Genomic DNA, 19,249 nt, shown 5'->3' on the forward strand with positions numbered 1-19,249 from the left:
ATTTTCTCGTTATATACATACATATGTATGTACTTGTATAATTACAATTTTGACCTCCTATGGTAGCAGTGCATTTCCCTACTGGGTTTCTATGTAAGTATATGAATATATACATATATGTATATACATTCATAAGTGTATGTATGAAATGCATTCCCGGTGTTGGCATAACAACCTAATCACATACATACATACATATAAGTATATGAATATACATGCACATGGCAAGTAGGTAGAGCAAGTTATTTCGCTGACTAAAACCATTTGGTCAACCATGGCTCTAATTCTCGCTGAATGGTGAGAACAGCTTTTGGAAACCATAACTCGTACCATCTTATGCCGCATTCAGCGAAGTTAGTACGATTGTTACGATTGTAATTATAGCAAGTGTTATATTTTAGCGCTTCTGTTGCTTCCTTGAACCTCAATTGCCGGGACCTTTTTCAATAAAATTTATACCATAAGTGTAATATAAAAAAGTTTGTGAACGTCTCTCAGCACGGGCGCTGTTTTTGCTTCTTCGAATTTTAATGATTTCGTTTTAACAATGTCTTCGAGCAAATATAATTGATATTAGATCAAAATTTAAATTAAACGTGTATGTTAATACATACATACATACATACATACATATATCTATATGAAACAAATGTTCGTAGTTTGGGGTTTCGCTATCAATTTGTGAGCAATATTCCTTTATTTGCTGAGCTAATGAGAAAACACAGTCGAGAACCAACTGTGAGTGCTCAGTTGTAGGTGTGTGAGTATCAGTTATGATTTTGTGGCTCTGAGCATTCCCATACTAGCGTATCTGTTGGCAGTAACCATAATGCCAAGTTCTACGACAATAAGATCAGAACAAAACGATGTATGCAATAATAAAATATCAACAATTGATGTTTAACGAACAGTGTCGACTTTTATGTATCGTTGTACATAAATATATATACATATGTATGTATATGTATATATATATTTTTTTACTGAACTAACTATTGAACGAAGGAAAGCCAATTGTGCAACATTTGTTGATTGAAACGTGAAATCATCGTAATCCCACTCACAAGGCAAGATCTGTTAAACGCTATTATTTTATCAGACACAACGAAAATACAATGTATACTCGTATGTATTACATACATACACATACAAGTTCGTTGAAAAGTATTAAGCCAGTGACAAAAACATATATGCTTACGTATATTGAAGTATGTAGATACTTATGTACATACATATGTGTTGATACGGACGTAAGTGAACTCTAGTTCGTGATCGGGGTGTGTATGGTGAATTTGAGAAATAGATGATCGTACAATTGTAAATAAGCATGTAATACTCACGTGGATGTGTACACCTAGTTTATAGGAAGGCATTGAAATACGTTCGTACAAACATTAACACGAATACAATAGGGGTATTCTCTTGCTCTTGCAAAACCCTTGCACGGTGGTGCACCGGCACAACAACAAACACACGCAGCAAATTATTTGCAATGGCTGTTAAATATGTCAGACCAAAACCCATGTTTATTTTCGTGCAATGACACGTAAAAAAATAATTGCAACCCTGCGCTAGCTGTCATTTTACTTAAATACATATTTTGACGTTAAATTGTTGAGGAAGCTAAATTTTAAATAGATTTTATAATTTATATTTAAATTATAAAGATTTGTTACAGTTTTTTTGTTAAGAATAAAATGCAGAAGGTGCGCCAATTCACAATAGCCATGCACAATAGTGATTTACAATAAATTGACCTAATCAGCCGTTCATATATCACTAGATTCTGCAATGGGTGCTCTCGTGCCCTTGTATATTTCGGTATAGGATTTTTGCAATCTGCAATCTTGCAAGAGCAAGAGAATCCCCCTAATATTTTACGAAGGCAAGACTGGCCGAATGAGGCTTGTATAATACTAAATTGTCAGAAAAAAATATTCCAAATTTAAGCACACACTCTTCTATTTAAGTACGTATATATTTGTTTACACCGAATGCAAAGGGAGGCGCGAAAGAGTAAGCTGTGTGTGAAGTGTGTGTGGATATGAAGCTCACCAACCTGCCAGCAAAGGTTACTTGAGCTCTCGATCTCTTCTACATCACAACGTACTCACTTACTCCCTGATTACTTTTCACACACTACTCATATAAATTTCCATACACACACACATACACTCAGTTCATCTGCATACTTTTAAACGGTTTATTAAGATAAGTATCTGAACAAAAGAGACTCCACACTCCTGAATGCTAGTAACCGACCTCTTCCACGCTTATTTCCCATTCAATTAGCTATATCGAACTTATATACGGTTATTAGAATGTACATATGTGTGTAGTAAGTGGCTGTCGGTGGTAGAGCCATCATCAGTAAGATTCATGAGTAAAATATCTATACATATATAAATACTTATGTATGTCGATACATGGAGACAACGCCAACAAAGCAACATTGATGACAATATGCATAAATGTGTGTACTACAAATGGACGTAAATACTTGTATGTACATACATATATACATATGTATGGATAGGTTAGCAATGAAATAAGCTTTTAGGTCGCAGTCATCAGTAGTTTTCGTTTTCGTTCTCGTTTTCATTTATTTTGTACTTGTAGTGAGTATCGAGCGAGCGCCACCAGTCGATCTGTCGGAGTCCGTGTTTGAATCGTCGCTAAAGCTGGATCTGTTGACAGAAACACAAGCAAGACCAGAATCATCACCATCGCTGAACTGATTGATTGGATACGGATTCTGCAGTTTCCCGCAAGCGACACAATTTCTCCCTGATCATTTTTGTTTTGACCTCGTGGACGAACGACGCGCGGTAGCGGTGGTGGTTGGATTCAGCCAAAAGTTCTACGAAAATGCTGGTCTCATTTCGCTGTGCGAAGCATTGCTTCGTTGTATTAAAATTGCTCCTTTAACGTGCTTAAACGTTCCATAGACGCTCACCGAAAACCCCAACTACGGAAAAAGATCACAACTAAAGACTCCAAATGATACAAGTTTGTTAGTGTTGCCTAAGTGGGTGTCCATTTTGTCGATATATATACGAGTATATCTGGAGAATGTGCGCGTAATTATAACAAACACTGGCGTTTTTCGTTTCAGGCGTGAACAAATTGAAATACACAGTCGGATCAATTAATAAGTACATTTTAATTCAAGCAAATCTGATTAAAACTTTAACAAATATTCTACGATAATAAATACGTGTGTGTTTACAGTGAGTGAATATTTATAGTTTGAGAAACTAGCTGAAACGTCATTAAAATCACGCTCTTACTAACTGGCCTAGCTCACAACGACAGCGTCAACAACTCAACAGCAAAAAGGAAAAACAATAACAACCATAAAAAAACAACAAAAAAGTGCAGAAGTGAACTTATCATATTAACAAATACAGTGTTGAATAAATAATACAAAGTTAAAAAGTTAAACACACATGAGCAGTGAACAAGATTACGATTGTGACATTGTATAGGAAAATCACCATACATCGCACACCAATTCGACTAGCGACTCTGTGTAGTGTCGAATTGTTAACAACACAAAAAACCCATTTCAGAAAGTAATCGAGTGTTGTGCGAATCGGAATAATTTAAGAAATACCACATTTTCGGAGAGCGTAATTTGTTTATTATTTTCCACAAATGATCATATTATCAGTCAAAAAATACTAAAAACAAGTAAAAACGTGGCACAATTAAAGTAGAAAATAAAGTTGATATATTCAATAAAGTGCAAATAAATTAATCTGAATAGTCTGTGTAATACTGTCGGACATCGAACGAAAACAGTCAAAGCACCATGATGAATTCGAGCATTTGACTAGACGCGATAAGCGCAACAACAAAGCCGATAGAAAGCTGGAGTGCTGCCTGATTAAACTGATAAATTGCTGCGAACGCGCACAGTGAGAAATCCACACGAACAATTATACTTGAGAATAAACTATACAAACAGAGTTTTCAACTTTTTCGATCGCGAAAACAAAACTTTGCCTTTCAATAAATGGAGAAGCCTAATCACAAAGAACTCCGATTCCATTCCAATGAGCACCAAGTGAGTTACATGTATCTGATAAACAAAATGCTGCTGAAAATCGAAAATACCCTACTTCGAAGCCATCGTCAACGTGAGACAACAGGAATAAAGGAGCTGTACAATTCCTTTTTCGTATTATTTTAAACATTTTAGCTGTGAAGCTTGCAAATTGTTTCACTAAAACAGCCTTCAGTGTCAAAGTAAAATATTTAGTCAACTAGTTCGTGTTACAAAGCTATATTCATTTTAACGATATTAAGGAGTTCAATATAAAATAGTAAATAAAATAACAGTAGAAATTAGTGTAAAGAAGCATACGGTTATTAGTAAAATCAAAGTGTAAATAGCTTCCCTGAATGTGAAAAATAAATATTGCAAGGTCCCTGTACCTCAAACTCTTAAAAATTTCAAAAATATGTGTTTATAGTGCACACATTCTGAAACCCGCCACCATTTTGCTACATCAACTTCATTAGGAAGATCTAAAGACAACTTCCTTGGTTGTCTTCCAAAATTCTAAACTAACAAAACGCGTCGGAAAGAAATAATAACAACGTACGTAAGTGAAAACATTTGTTCCGGGACTCTATTATTAAATTTCGGTAATTGAACATAAATATTGCGTTTTAATCGATCGTGTGGGTGCGTGTATTAAGATCCTTGGCATATTTATAAAACCGAATGGCGCTTTCGCTGCTTTCACAACATCAGCAGCAGCCAAATTATTTCGATTTGCAAACATTATTTGATCCATATCCATTACAACAACATCAACAACAACACCCCCAATACCCCTATAATTATCACCAACAACAAGATTTGCAACTCCAGCAGCAACAACAGTACAATCACCAATTGCATATAGAGCAGCAGCAGCAGCAATTACATTTGCCGGCGCCCAAAAGCTCAGGAATCAACGATTCGACTTTGAAAGCCGATCCGACAACAGAACCAATAAGTTTTTGTTCAGATCAAATGGAATACCCCGCCAGCAATCTTCATCAGAATCATAATCATTATCAACAGCAGCAAAGTAGAAATAGTAACGAAAACATTAACCACACCAATAACACCAATATTAATAGCAGTATCGGCAATAACAGAAAGACCAGCAACATTACGCCTAATAACAACAATAGTCCAGTAAGTACCATTATCTCCGCCATAGTAGATAACAAAACAGTTCAACATTACATTATAGTGATGAACGATATTACCATTTTTCAATATCTGTGTTACCAGTGATTGCTATTTCTAAACCTTTGTGACTTTATATTGCTATTGTGATCTCAAGTTATTATACTTTAAGCAGTAACCCATGCCAAATTTCGTGAAGATACCACGTCAAATGCCAAAGTTTCCCATACCAGCACTAGATTCCGATCATTCAGTTTGTATGGCAGCTATATGCTATAGTTAACCGATCTGAACAATTTCTTCCGATATTACATTATTTCTATGAACAATAACTCATACTTGATTCCGTTCGTTCAGTTTGTATGGCAGCCATATGTTATAGTGGTCCGATATCGGCAGTTCCGACAAATGAGCAGCTTCTCGAAGAGAAAATGACGTTTGCAAAATTTTAAAACGATATCTTAATAACTCAGGGACTAGTTCGTATATATGTATACAGACAGACAGACAGACGTACATGGCTAAATCGAACCAGCTCAACATACTGATAATTTATATATGCATATACTTTATAGGGTCTCCGACGATTCCTTCTGGGTGTTACAAATCGATCATCAGTATTATATTATTAAACAGAGATTTTTTAAGTTTTAAACATGAAATTTTCTGCCAATTTAGACATATAAGTTCTTTTTTTCTATACTGGCGTAGACACTGCTTACGTGATTAAAGCTGAGCTTATAACAGCGCGCCTGTTGTTCTTCTTCTTCGCTGTTTGGCGTCAATTGGAGATCCCAAGTGTAGCCAAGTCCTTCTCCACCTAGTTTTTCCAACGGTGGAAAAGTGGAGGTCTTCCTCTTCCTCTGCTTTTCCCGGCGGGTACTGCGTCGAATACTCTCAGAGCTGTTTCTTAATTCGCTAAACTTTGTCAATGTCGTCGTATATCTCGTACAGGTTATCGTTCCGTTGCCAATACACAAAGACCATAAATCTTCCGCACTACCTTTTTCTCGAAAACTCGAAACGCCGACTCAACATACTTGTATGTTGTCATCGTCCATGCTCTGCACCATACAGCAGGACGAGGATAATGAGAGCTTTACTTCTCAATTATCTAATCAGTCCGAAGTTGCACCTGTTGGCAAACGTGATTCTGCATTGGATTTTAAGGCTGATATTGTTGTTGGTATTGATGCTGGTTCTAAGATAGACGAAATTATCTACAACTTCAAAGTTATGACTGTCAACAGTGACTTGCGATCCAAGTCGCGCATGCGATGACTGTTTGTGTTTGGATGGCAGGAGATATTTCGTAGTGTTCTCGTTCACAACCAGACCCATACGCTTCGCTTCCTTATCCAGTCTGGAGAAAGCAGAACTAACGGCGCGGTTGTTAAGGCCAATGATATTAATATCATCGTCGTACGCTAGCAGCTGTACACTCTTATAGAAGATTGTACCTTCTCTATTTAGCTCTGCAGCTCGAACTATTTTCTCCAGCAATAGACTGGGAGTCTCCTTGTCTAAAATCTCACTTGGTATCGAACTGCTCTGAAAAGTCCTTTCCGGTTCTCACGAAGCTTTTGGTGTTGCTCAGCGTTAGCTTACACAGGCGTTTTAGCTTTGCGGAGATACCAAGTTCAGAGATATTGTGAACATAATTTATATGTCCGCAGTCCTTGAAAAGAACTCCTAACTTAGCCGATTTCAGAAATGGCGCAAGATCTTGTAAACCGACGAGTCAAAAGTGGTTTTATACGGCGGTAAAGAGCTCCGTCGGTATAAGATGCCCCCATATTACAGAGTAAGACACAGATTCACCACAAAAACTTTGAAGCATAGTGGTTCGAGTATCTTGGTTTGGGGCGGTTTTTTTAGAGGTGTAGACCAAGTTCACAAAATTTTTAAAATTATGGACCGAGACGAATACGTGAATATAATGCAAAATATTATTTGTTTGCTGAAGAGGATATGCCGCTGAAATGGATATTACAGCAGAATAATGACCCGATACACACCAATAGAGTAGCAAAGCAGTAGTTTCGGGTAAAGAAAATTAAGGTCATGGATTAGCTAGGCCAATCTCTTGACCTCAATTCCATTGAAAATCTCTGGACAAGCGTCAAAAAGTCGTGTGGGATGATAAACCTAAAAACAACTACGAATTATTGCCTGTAGTGCAGCAAGCAAGGAAGATGCCAGAATCTTGTAGATGCTAAGAAGAGGCGTCGTATTACTGTTATAAAAAATCATGACCATGTATCCAAGTACTAAGATCTCGCATAGATGAAACTACATAGTACATAAACCAATCTTTGTAGATAAACATATCTTACACCTACTCAAATAAAAATATTTTTATTAATAAGCATAGCCTGGAAAATATGCTCCACTTTGCATTTCAACGATATTAAAACTGTTTAATATTTTGTATAACTCAAAGATATGTAAAACTCTAACATCCACTACTACATATTTTCCTATCGCAACTGTATGTATATAGCAAAAGAAAGAGAACTTTTTAAATATAACTGTTTCTGGTGGCGCCACCTATTGGTGCGTATATGAAATAAAAAGTTTGATCTCTTGTTGACATTTCGTAAAAATTTTAAGACAATTGGATAACTAAAATCGATGTTATCGATCAAAAAGTGACAGCAGCTTTTGGTATCGGTCGTAAAATGCAAAGAGCAAATATTAAATTTTGTTTTAAACTTGGGAAAACGTTTACTGAAAAATTTCAAATGATGAAAAAAGTTTATGGTGATCAGTGCCTATCGCGTAGTAATGTGCATGAGTGGTTTAAGCGATTCCAAGGAGGTCGTAAGGACTTCTGTGACGATCAGAAGTCGGTCTTCTTTAGAAGTCAAAAATAAAGACAATGCTGATTTGTTACGATTCCGAGGGTATTGTACACCGAGAGTTCGTCCCACCTGGCCAAACGATTAATGCTGTGTTTTACCTTGGTGTTATGAAACTTCTTTTGTCACGCATTCGTCGTGCTCGACCACATTACCGTGAGGCAGGGTCCTGGCGCCTGTTGCACGATAATGCGCCGTGTCATCGGTCGACGCTTGTCACTGATTTTTGGACAAAAAACTCCATATTAACCATTAATCACTCACCCTACTCATCTGATCTGGCACCCTGTGATTTTTACCTATTTGGAAAACTTCATTTGCTCATGAAAGGACACTGGTTTCAGGACATTTCAGCTATCCAAAAGGCGACAACCAATATTCTCAAGAGCATTCCGAAAAATGACCTTAAACACTCATTTGAAATGCTAATTGACCGGGCTTAACGCTGTATCGAAGCACAAGGAAACTACTTTAAATAAAAAAATATAACTATTGAAAAATATTAATTTTTTTGTTTTTTTTTTTAACAGTCCTGTTTCTTTTGCGACAGACCTTGTATATAAGTAAAGCCCCTGTAAACAGTTTTGGAGTGGGACAAACCCTATTTCCTATGAACTTAGGAGAGTATGCTGTATGAAGAATGTAGAGCACAGGGGCGAGTACAGTGCCTTGTGGCAATGCAGCATAGGTTCAATACGACTCAGCATCTCGGCGTCTAACGTAGAACGTCGGATTGTGCAAGTAAGACTTTAGCAGCAAATAATAAGGCATTCTAGTTTTTTCTTTAATTTGAATAATATGTAGATCTACAAGTAGACGCCAGACTTTGTCAAATGCTTGGCGGACATCAAGGAACACTAGAGCAGTGTTTATTTTTTCCATAACATCAGTTATAAAGTGTTCTACCCTATTACATTGTTCAATGGTGCATGGTATTTTCTAAAGCCGAACTGATAATTCATAATAAGCTATTTGTCTTCCAACACCGGCAAAAGCCTGCGTAAGATAATTCTAAGTATACTAATTGGTCGACAAGAATTAACCAGATTTTCAGGTTTTCCGGGTTTATCAATTAAAATAACCTCAGTACATATCCATTGCGATGGGAAATGACAAAGTCTGAGCATTTCGTTAAAAAGCTTGATAATCATGTTGATTATGTTTTTGGGTAGCGCTTTAAGTTCAAAAGTATTTATTTGCCATAACCTGGTGATTTTTTGTTTGCTAATGTTTTGATCTCCTTCTGCGTTTCTGCAGCCTCTATTTCAGCAATCGAAAATTCCATTTGACAATCAATATCCAAAAATTGCGACAGTGGCATTGCTAGATTCATCACTAAGCTTGTATTGTAAGCTGAGTATACGTGTTTTGGAGGTGTGTGGCAAGTACCTCAACTTTCTCTGCATTGGTCCTGCACCAACGGCCTCCGCTATACACTATAACATCAGACAATAAATGGAAAGTTCATTTGATTTTTTGTGATTGGTTCCTGAAAATTTTATTAGAACAGAAATTATTTTTTTTACGAATTTATTTTCTATTTAAATTTATTATTTTTTTTATATAACTAAGTATACTGTTTTGCTACTAAGTTAGGCTTCACTATTCGATAACTTGATGATATCAACAAATAAATCCTGTAAGTTACTTACAATGACAACAGTAAAGTATAGAAGAAATTAATACAAAATTAAATACTACATGGGATGAGAAATACTTGGCCTGATTGAAAGATCGCCTGCCCAACTTCATCAACAAACACGAAGAAGTGAAAAGTTGTTTGCAGGTGACCGATTTCGGTTTATTTTTCAATTTCCCGAACGTTAATGACAAACTTAAAATAAATACAAGTAAGCAATTTGCAAGAATCAAAGCCAGTGAAATACATTAGACTGTAGAACGACAGCCAGAAGATCGGAATCCAAGGAATTATATACATAGTATATATTTATAAATGGCATATATACATCTCAGACACTGACCGGCATATTCGGTTGATCATTTCTATATATACTCGTATATGTATATTATCTTATATCTATCTCGCTTCCCTGCCAGCTAAAATTGATGAAAAAACTAGTGAAACACTAGATTTTCAAACCCTCAAAAAAGTGGTGAGTTCGCCATAAGCCGTAAGCAGATTCTAACCACTTTTCCCTTCACACGTACATACGTATACATGTGATCATACTTCTCTGTTGCGCTCATTCAGCAGTGTCATATAAATTATATATGTATGTATGTAAAAATATAGTTGAACTGTTCTAATTACCCTTATCATCAGCTAATGTAGGGTTGCATTTTTTGATTCTTACTTTTGAATATTCTTAAAATTTCAAACCTTTTTAATTTTCAAATTATTAATTTTATTATTTTTTATACATGTTTATATAAAATTTATTATAATTAAATATATTAAGGGTAACAATGTGTAAATAAAAATATATTTAATTTAAAGAAATTATTAACATCTGAAAAAATTTTATAATGCAAATGGCTCGCAATTTTCCCTCGATTTTTATTTCCCTTTTTGGGATATTCATTAACACTATTGACACTTATGTTTTCTCTTTCACACTCATTCAATAAGAACAAGAAATGAGATAACTACATTATCTACATTTTATTTTATTTGGGAAATTCGAAATGCATTAACTTTAGGATTTTAGGCGACTTTTTTCCGATCGCGTAAAGGTTAAAAAACAAAAGAGTTCACACGTGTGCATTGGTGTTAGTAATTGAAGAAAATATGTGTAATTGAGTTGAAACTATTCAAAAAGTGGTTAGGGCTGGCTGACAGGGTTAGTTTTAGGTGGTACATACAATCATTGCACAAAACTATTATACTCTGTAGCAATATGTTGCAAGAGTTACAAGTATCCAACTTTTTCCATAGGACTGGTAGTTTTACCGGAAATCGTGGTAAACTGTTTTTAAAATAAAAATTTCAACCTTCCTTAACTTAACTCACAAACTACTTTTAACACAATTTGAAAATAAACAAGAACATGTTTATTTGGAAATCTTCGATTCTTAAAATCGTTGTTTTTTTTTAAATATGATGGGCGTATGAAAGTTTGGATTTAGTGGATTCTGTTCGTAACTGTAACGTATTAGAATACGGTAACTGAAGATATGAATTGATTTCGTAGTTCTTCAGTCCTTCTTTGGCCCCTCTAATAAAAAATAACATGTTTTTGTTTCTTTGGTGTATGGCTCTTAAACTAAAAAATTGAGAGAGTGCTGCGCTCCTGAATGTTTAAATTAAATGATTTCAATTGATTTTTTATGAGTATCAAACTATTATTCGGTATTTTTATGCCCTGAACAGGTTATATAAAGTTTGCCACGATGTTTGTAAAGTATATACAGTGCGTTCAAAAAATAAAGTTTTCGTTTTTCAAAGTATAGGGAGCGTTTATTGGAAAATATGTTATAATTAGAGAACAATATATTTTCTTTTTTATATTATAGCTGACGTTTCTTCAATACTTCCATAATCCCCCAGGTTTTTATTATAGCGACTTCCAGATGTGTTATAGTACCCGAATGAAATATCTTTTTGATGTTAAATGTTTTCTTATTGGATTGGCGTCGGGTGACTGTTATGGCCAATCTAAAATAACAATATGGCTTTCTTGTTTTCTTTGTATAAAGAGTCTGCTCCTATGTTTCAGTTCATGGTCTTCTTGCAGTACCCAATCATGGTTGTTTTTGCCTTGAAGCATTTCAACTGACTTCAGGTTTCAGGCTCAGGTTTTCTGTGAAGCACGTCATGAGAATTTTTGAATACATGTTTGTCCTTTCTTGGCCAAACCTCTCAAGGGAGTTGAACAATACAAATGTCGATTCATCTGTATATATTACATTGATCCAATCACGGTTGATGTTTTCCTGCGCTCAATGCAAACATTTTTTAATATGTGTTTTTGAAAGTAGGGGTTTGATTACAGTATTTAGTGATAAACATATATGATCCCCTTTTAAATATTTTTTTTATCTTCTCTTGGATTGAGAAGTGGTTTCTTCTTAAAAAGAAGAACAATCGTTTTGTTCTGACTTTTAGATGTCACGTGATTCCACCCTCTTCCTGGCTTGTCATCTACATTTCCAGTTTCTCCAATATGGTCAGACCACCTCTTCACAAATGTACATTTAAATACATTGCGGTTTGTTTTAATAATCCATTTCGGATCTTTAGGATGCTTCGAAGCTTATACTGAGCACTAATTTTTCTCATTTCTCAGGACGACGTGATACATTAAGAAGATCGAAAAAAACTGACCGAATTGTACGCGTCAGTGACAGCCATTGAATAAGTGTTAATTTGCAAAACAATAAAAATAGTTTTCCGCAAATTAATCGGCTAAATGAAAATCGTTATTTTATAAACGCACTAGAATCCTTATATTTGAAAAAATAAATACTAAAAAACACCAGAAAAATTTTTAATAAGCCATATTTTGAGAAAAGGGTCCCTATTTTTACATTTTATAATAATTTAGTTTTTTATCAAATTTAATAGGCTTATGAAAAAATTATGTCGGAAATATTCTCCTTTGTGTGAACAAAACTACATTACATTTTAATGCAACCAAATTTTTATACTCTTGCAACCTGTTGCTACAGAGTATTATAGTTTTGTTCACCTAACGGTTGTACGGGAGATAGATTTAGGGTTATATATATATAAAGGATCAGGATGAGAAAAGTAAAAATCCGGTTAACTGTTTGTTTGTCCGTCCGTCCGTTCGTGCAAGCTGTAACTTGAGTAGAAATTGAGATATCTCGATGAAACTTGGTAAGTGAGTTCCTTTGCGGACGACGAGGACGAGTTTGTAGATGGGCGTTATCGGACTACTGCCATGGTCACAAATCGCCATTGTCCGAAAACATATAAAGTGCCATAACTAAGCACTTAATTACGATATCAAACTCTTACAGTGGAATCGCAGAGGATCGCAGTGGAAATAGTGATCGTGGTCCCGCCCTCTAACAAGTTTAATGCACATACATATGTATCTTCTACACTGAAGCTACAACAACCGAATTTGCTGAGCGCAAATCTTATAAGAACCTCAATCGAAAGTGTGAAAATGGGTGAAATCGGAAGATAACTCCGCTAACTCTCCATATAACGGTACTGTTAAAAACTACTAAAAGCGCGATAAATCAATAACTAAATATGCCAGAGACAGAAAATTTTACCACCAAAATGGTATAAGAGAACTTTAGAGGAGCCGCTATGTAGATTGGACGATGGGCGTGGTACCGCCTACGTTTTGGTGAAACCCCATATCTCGGTACCCGACCAACCGATTTCGACACAATTTAGTACATGGCATTCATCATACATTCTTTTGTCGCAGTATGAAAAATGTAACGAAATCCGACAACAACCACGCCTACTTCCCATATAGTACAAATTTAAATTCCACTTAATTAAAGATTCTCGCATTTGCGGTTGACTTTTTACCCCATATAAGTATTAGCCAATATGTAAGTTATCTCAATGAAAATAAGAGAGCGTGTTTAAGTCATAACAGTGTGGAGAGGCTTTCTTAGAGGTGTCTAGGAACCTTTTTCAGAGTACCAAACGAAAAAAAAAAAATTTTTTTTTTGATCCACCCTAATATGCATTGATGTTTGACGATGAATATCTCGTAAACGCTTAACTCAATCGAAAAATCCTATAAGACCATTTTTATAGAGCAGTAAATTTCCTACAAAACTATGAGTTTCATCATTCATAATAATTTTTTTCATTGAGTTATAAAATTCATAAGAAATAAAAAATTTTCCCAAAAATAATCAAACTTTAACTGTTAATATCTTTTAAACGTTTGGGTTTACGAAAAAATCATAAGAGACCTTTTTTGTAGAGCATTCAATTTCCTACAAAATCTAAGGAACAAGATGTTTTTTCAAGTAGTTGGAAGCGAGATATAAATTTTTCTATCTGATAATAAGAAAAAATAGAAAACTGTGTGTAGGAGGACCTTCCCGTTACAATTAAAAACTCATGTTTGGAGAGGCTTTCTTAGAGGTGTCTAGGAACCTATTTTTCCGAGTACCAAACGAAAAAAAAATTTTTTTTTTTGAATCACTCTAATGTATATACCATATAATCATTTTAGTTTTTTTAACAAACTTTATGCCGAATATATCGGTCAGTGTATGAGTTATATTTAGTATATGTATATATATATAAAATAGCTTGGATTTCGATCCTCTAGTTGACGTTTTATACCTTAAATATTTCCCTGGCTTTGAGTATAAAATGTTCGGTTGCACCCGAACTTAACCCTTTCTTACTTCTTTATTTATAAATTGGTCCACAGTAATAAATTAGTATTCCGCTTATTTTTTTTGTATATTTTTTTAATAAATAAAGCTTAAAAGTACGATTTAATATATATAATATTATTTCTATAATTTGATTTTATTTTACCAACTTTTTCGACAGATATTAAACAAAACAAACCGTTATTACGTGAACGGCTATTCACAACATCAAGTGGCATCAGATTATGTCATCACTTTCGTAGATTCTCCACCGAATTCGGAGGAATCCTGGACTGGTATGTTACTGAAATACACTTGTCTCTATATATAATACTTTAGAAAGAAACTATAAATTTCATTACAATTGATTGAAAAAATATATTAATAACGTTTAACATTAAGAAGTTTTCATAAAAATAAACAATTTAAAACTTTTGTTTGAAAGATTCACTGTGGAATAATGTTTGTTCATCGTGGAATGCTATTTAAGATCTTTTTAATACTTACAATGCTACTAAAACAATAATTTAAATTTACAATAGAATTTAAGATTATGTATAAAATTTGAAGTTTTTATGGCTGAGCCTTAAGCCTTAACGACTTATTTGTAATAAACTTTTCAGACGAGAATACAAAAGAGTCCCCTGGACCTCAAATAATCGACGTGCAGACAATTTACTCAAATAGTGGATCGCGAAAGAGACGAATGGATTGGGACTCATTGGACATTGGTCAAAGTGGAAACACAACTACTACACAGTCTGGAGAATTGGCTTCTAAAATTCCACATCACGATAAAGACAAGGTCAAAAAGGATAAAACGACAGGTAAGTTGATAATTCTTTACTGGCGTAGACACCGCTTACGCGATTTTAGCCGAGTTAACAAGAACTCGCCAGTCGTTTCTTCTTTTCGCAAGGTGGCGCCAATTGGAGATTCCAAGCGAAGCCAAGTCCTTCTCCACCTGGTCTATCCAACGGAGTATACTTCTTCCTCCTCCTCTGCGTCTTAAGTATGACGCACCAATGTTTTTTTTTTTAATAAATTGTGATATTTATAATCCTGCTTGTTCTTATTATCCAAAATGCTTTTTCTGTTGTTTTGCGAAAAAATAACTGTACATTCGAAGATTCCAGAAATGTCTATGGCAATCCCGTGCGTTTTTGGTTGGTCATTGAAATAGACGCAATTTAGATTTCTATCTGAACAATCAGTACAAATATTGTTAGAATTGCTTCAAAATCGACCAAGTCTGCAGCTAAGATTAAGGAATCAGAAATGCAGAACACCTAAAGTGTTTAAAAATCAAGAAAAAAAAAAACCCGCTGAATGATTCGCGAAAGAATACATGACTTGGACTGTTCAATCTGGCACTCGACTTAATGATTGGCGTTCAGTTGTCTTTACTGCTGAAAACGTTTTAATTTAGATGGCCCTTATGGTTTTGAATACTATTATTACGATTTGAGAGAAGATGAGTTATACATATGTATTTAAATCGCCACCATAGCCGAGAAGTTGGAGTCATGGTGTGGGGTGCCATCACGTTTTACGGAACAAATGAATTGGTTTTTACCGATCAGAAGATGAACGGCGATCGCTTCAAAACATTGTTGGAGTCCGTATTTTCACAAATAAGTGATCTCTTTGTACCAATTCCTTGGATTTTTCAAGAAGACAATGCTCTTATTCATAACCACCGAGTAGTAAAGTCATTTATTACGAGTCAAAACGTTAATGTCATGACCTGGCCACCATATGGCTAACACGTAAGGTATACGAAGGATACGAAGATAAGGAAACAATAACTTCATCTATTAAACGTGCTCGGAGTGAGATTGCCTTGAACTACATATATTCCCTGTATCATTCTATTAAGGACCGGATATATGAAGTTATTACTAACAAAGGAGGAGGTACTCATTACTGAAATTATTATTTTTTATTTCCAATAAATCAAATAGTTACACGAACTAAAAATTTAAGTTAAAAAAAAAAATATTTTTCTATTAAAAATTAAAAAGCTTAAGTGCGTTTTTTCTAATGACCAAGAAAACGGCACCTTTTTTGAGTACTTTTAAACACAATTTTGTTAAGTTTGAATAATCATTTGAATATTATATTTAAATTATCATTAATTTACCCATGTTTCTGCATATAAACTTTTTTTCAATCATCACTAAAATAATAATAAATATTTAAACAATTGTAATGCAAGTAAACCTGCGTCTAACCTGCTTTATTCGTTCAATTGTTGTGAGATTAATTTAAAGTACTCACAAAATAACCAGAATATTCTTTTTTTATTTTTTTATTTATTCATTCGTCTATGTTGTCGCTTTTAAAATATTCACCATTCGATATTATGCAGTAATGCCGACGCTTCTTCCAATCTTGTTAAAATACCTTTAGGTTCTCTTTTTTTTGGAATTAGGGAAACGTCACACGGAGCCATGTCTAGCGAATATGTAGGCTGGAATAACGTTACAGTATTGTTTTTGTGAGCTTAATGAATAAACCTTAAAATCAAGTACTTTCGGAGCATGTATACCAATGTAATAAAAAAATTTGATAACTAAATTCTGCAAACGCACGAAATTTTAATATTCTCGTTATTTTCTGAGCACAACTCGTGTGTGGTTAAAAGGAGTGATGCCTGCATTTGGAAAGCAATTTTTGAACAAAATTTCAACATACTTTAGCATATGGTAGAATGTGTATGTATATCTTTCCTTTTTAACTTTTTGAAAAATAATATTTCCTTTTTGTTACTCCTTTTTCTTAAATTAAAAAATATTGTCAATTTAGTTCTGTTTTTGATATTAAAATTATAATTTTAAATTTTATTTTCCAAATTTCTATTTGTTTAATTTAAAATTTAAAACATTTTTTCCAACAAGTACAATAGTTTTGTTCACCTAAGGGTTTTTTGTGACACCCAAGGCCAATCGATTTAAATTTAAAAATACATATGATATATAGAAATGATTAGAATTGAATTTCGATGATGAGACATGGTACCCGTGTTCCGCACTCTACGCTGATTGATATTTCGAATTAGCGAAACTAGTGCAAACACCAAGCTAAAACATATAATCTCGGTGCAGAAGACCTGCCTCTAGTTAAATAAAAAAAATTGGCGAAAAAACTTCATCTAAAAATGGTCGAAACCGAGCAAGAGTTATAATATACTATATATAACTCTTAAGATATTCCACAGCGGAATATAAATCCGATTTAAGTATATGTATATTCAGCGTGTTCTTATCATGCACCTTTGTTTTTTATCAGGTGGGACGCTTTGGAGTCTAATGTGAACATATTTAGTTTAGTGTTGAGTAGTTCCAAATGATTTATATACAACATTTATATTTTGGAAATTCAAATGTTTTACTGATTTCCTATTGAGCTGTGAGCAGTATGTTATTTGTTTCTATTACTAAGGCATATTGGTGTATGTATGTAAGCATATATATGTATGCGTGTCAGTATTGCTATAATCAAATCTACTCGTCTGATTTTTGTAACATAATGTAAATATTATCATTCTCAGAGCAGTGTCAAAAGAGTGCCAGATTACAGCTTTTCAATTATCTATAGTTGATTAAATTTGAATCTTCTACAAAACGACCAAAGTACGCTCAGTTATTTTATGACCATCAGAATCGAGGGTTGTGTTATAGCACGTGGATTATATACAAATATACACATATTTTAAACTCATAAATGCTTGCTTAAAGGCGCATAGGGTCAGTGATATATTGTCGGAAATTTACTTCGCAATACTGTATGAAAGCCCGTTTTTGACTGAAATAATTGGAACTGTTGTTGGCTATAAGCAATAACACATATAAATGCAGAATAATGCATTTACCAACAATAACAACACTAATCGCATATACTCTTGGTATCAGACAGACTTATGTGGTATGATCTTAAGACAAAATGTTATAATCCTAATAATAATAGTTGAGTAGTTTTTCAGTCGTGGCCGAAACTAATCTGGCATAGGTATAAAATTAATAATCCGAGTTCTGAAGTGAAATACTTAACAATCTCGAATGAAATTTTTTATAAGTGGGCAGTTGGTAATGGCAATGATTTGTTCAATAAAACGTCAATGAAAAATATTAAATATTGCATATTAGAAACGAAAATGATAAATGAACTTCGTGGACATGCTGAGTACTGGCTGAAAAAATCGTACTTGGTGATGACCATCGAATGAATTTTCAATTAAAATTATGACAATTCATTCATCGCTGAAGTAGAAAAATCCAAAGAATTGTACGCTGTACTATGGCGTACAAATTACATACATGAATGGAACGTGTGCAGTTATATTGACTGAATATAGTTTGAATAATGCATGGTTGACAGCAAAATGAGGAAACAAATTTAAACTAAGTTTTAGTCTTTTACTAATTCTTCAACTTTACTTTAGCAAACATTGCAATTGCTTAAATGTGTTCTAAATAACTACTTATGCTACGCAGTATAATAGTTTTGTTCATCTAATGATTGTTTGTAACCGCTGAAACTAATCGAGATATGTAAATGCAAAGTTATGTGCACATATATACTATATATAATGACCGGATAATGATGATGAGATATGTTGAGCTTCAGTAAAAATTAAGATATCGCCTTTAGTAAGCGCTTATCGTTGCCAATTACCGAACACTGTGGTCAATCAGTGAGATATAACAATGAACCATAGAGAACACCTTTTCTCGGTAATAATGTGTTTTGGTGCCAAAAAATATTAAAATTGGGTCAATAATTTCCAGAGTCTCGATATACTTAATAAGACGATTTTCAAACTTTCGGTTGATTTTATACCATAAGTATCTGTGAATATGTAAGGTATCTAAATTAAACTTATATGGTATATTTTTCTCATATTAATATGTCT

The 19,249-nt window shown here is 34.1% G+C and overlaps 2 protein-coding genes across 6 annotated transcripts in view; both read left to right on the forward strand.

Moving 5' to 3' along the window:
* Positions 1 to 360: 360 nt before the first annotated feature.
* On the forward strand, positions 361 to 4,801 carry LOC126757260 (uncharacterized). Of its 5 annotated transcripts, XR_007666716.1 has the most exons (3): positions 614 to 760; positions 2,620 to 3,013; positions 3,116 to 4,063. XR_007666716.1 is itself a non-coding variant. In XM_050471033.1 (2 exons), the coding sequence occupies exon 2, from the start codon at positions 4,019 to 4,021 to the stop codon at positions 4,193 to 4,195; it is 177 nt and encodes a 58-aa protein (XP_050326990.1). In that variant the 5' UTR covers positions 361 to 466; positions 3,116 to 4,018; the 3' UTR covers positions 4,196 to 4,801. The 5 variants fall into 5 exon arrangements, 3 of the variants coding, with proteins under 3 accessions (XP_050326990.1, XP_050326991.1, XP_050326989.1); XM_050471033.1 differs by lacking the exons at positions 614 to 760; positions 2,620 to 3,013 and adding an exon at positions 361 to 466 and having other exon boundaries at positions 3,116 to 4,801; XM_050471034.1 differs by lacking the exons at positions 614 to 760; positions 2,620 to 3,013 and adding an exon at positions 488 to 598 and having other exon boundaries at positions 3,116 to 4,801.
* LOC126757236 (upstream-binding protein 1) overlaps positions 4,728 to 19,249 on the forward strand; it is a 44,669-nt gene continuing 30,147 nt past the window's right edge. Inside the window, exons 1-3 of the mRNA XM_050470977.1 lie at positions 4,728 to 5,194; positions 14,516 to 14,630; positions 14,958 to 15,161. Coding sequence (XP_050326934.1) covers positions 4,733 to 5,194; positions 14,516 to 14,630; positions 14,958 to 15,161 — 781 coding nt within the window. The 5' untranslated portion in view covers positions 4,728 to 4,732. The remainder of the gene's footprint in view (positions 5,195 to 14,515; positions 14,631 to 14,957; positions 15,162 to 19,249) is intronic.

The sequence above is a fragment of the Bactrocera neohumeralis genome, chromosome 4, assembly GCF_024586455.1.
Source record: "Bactrocera neohumeralis isolate Rockhampton chromosome 4, APGP_CSIRO_Bneo_wtdbg2-racon-allhic-juicebox.fasta_v2, whole genome shotgun sequence".
Taxonomy (NCBI): Eukaryota; Metazoa; Arthropoda; class Insecta; order Diptera; family Tephritidae; genus Bactrocera; species Bactrocera neohumeralis.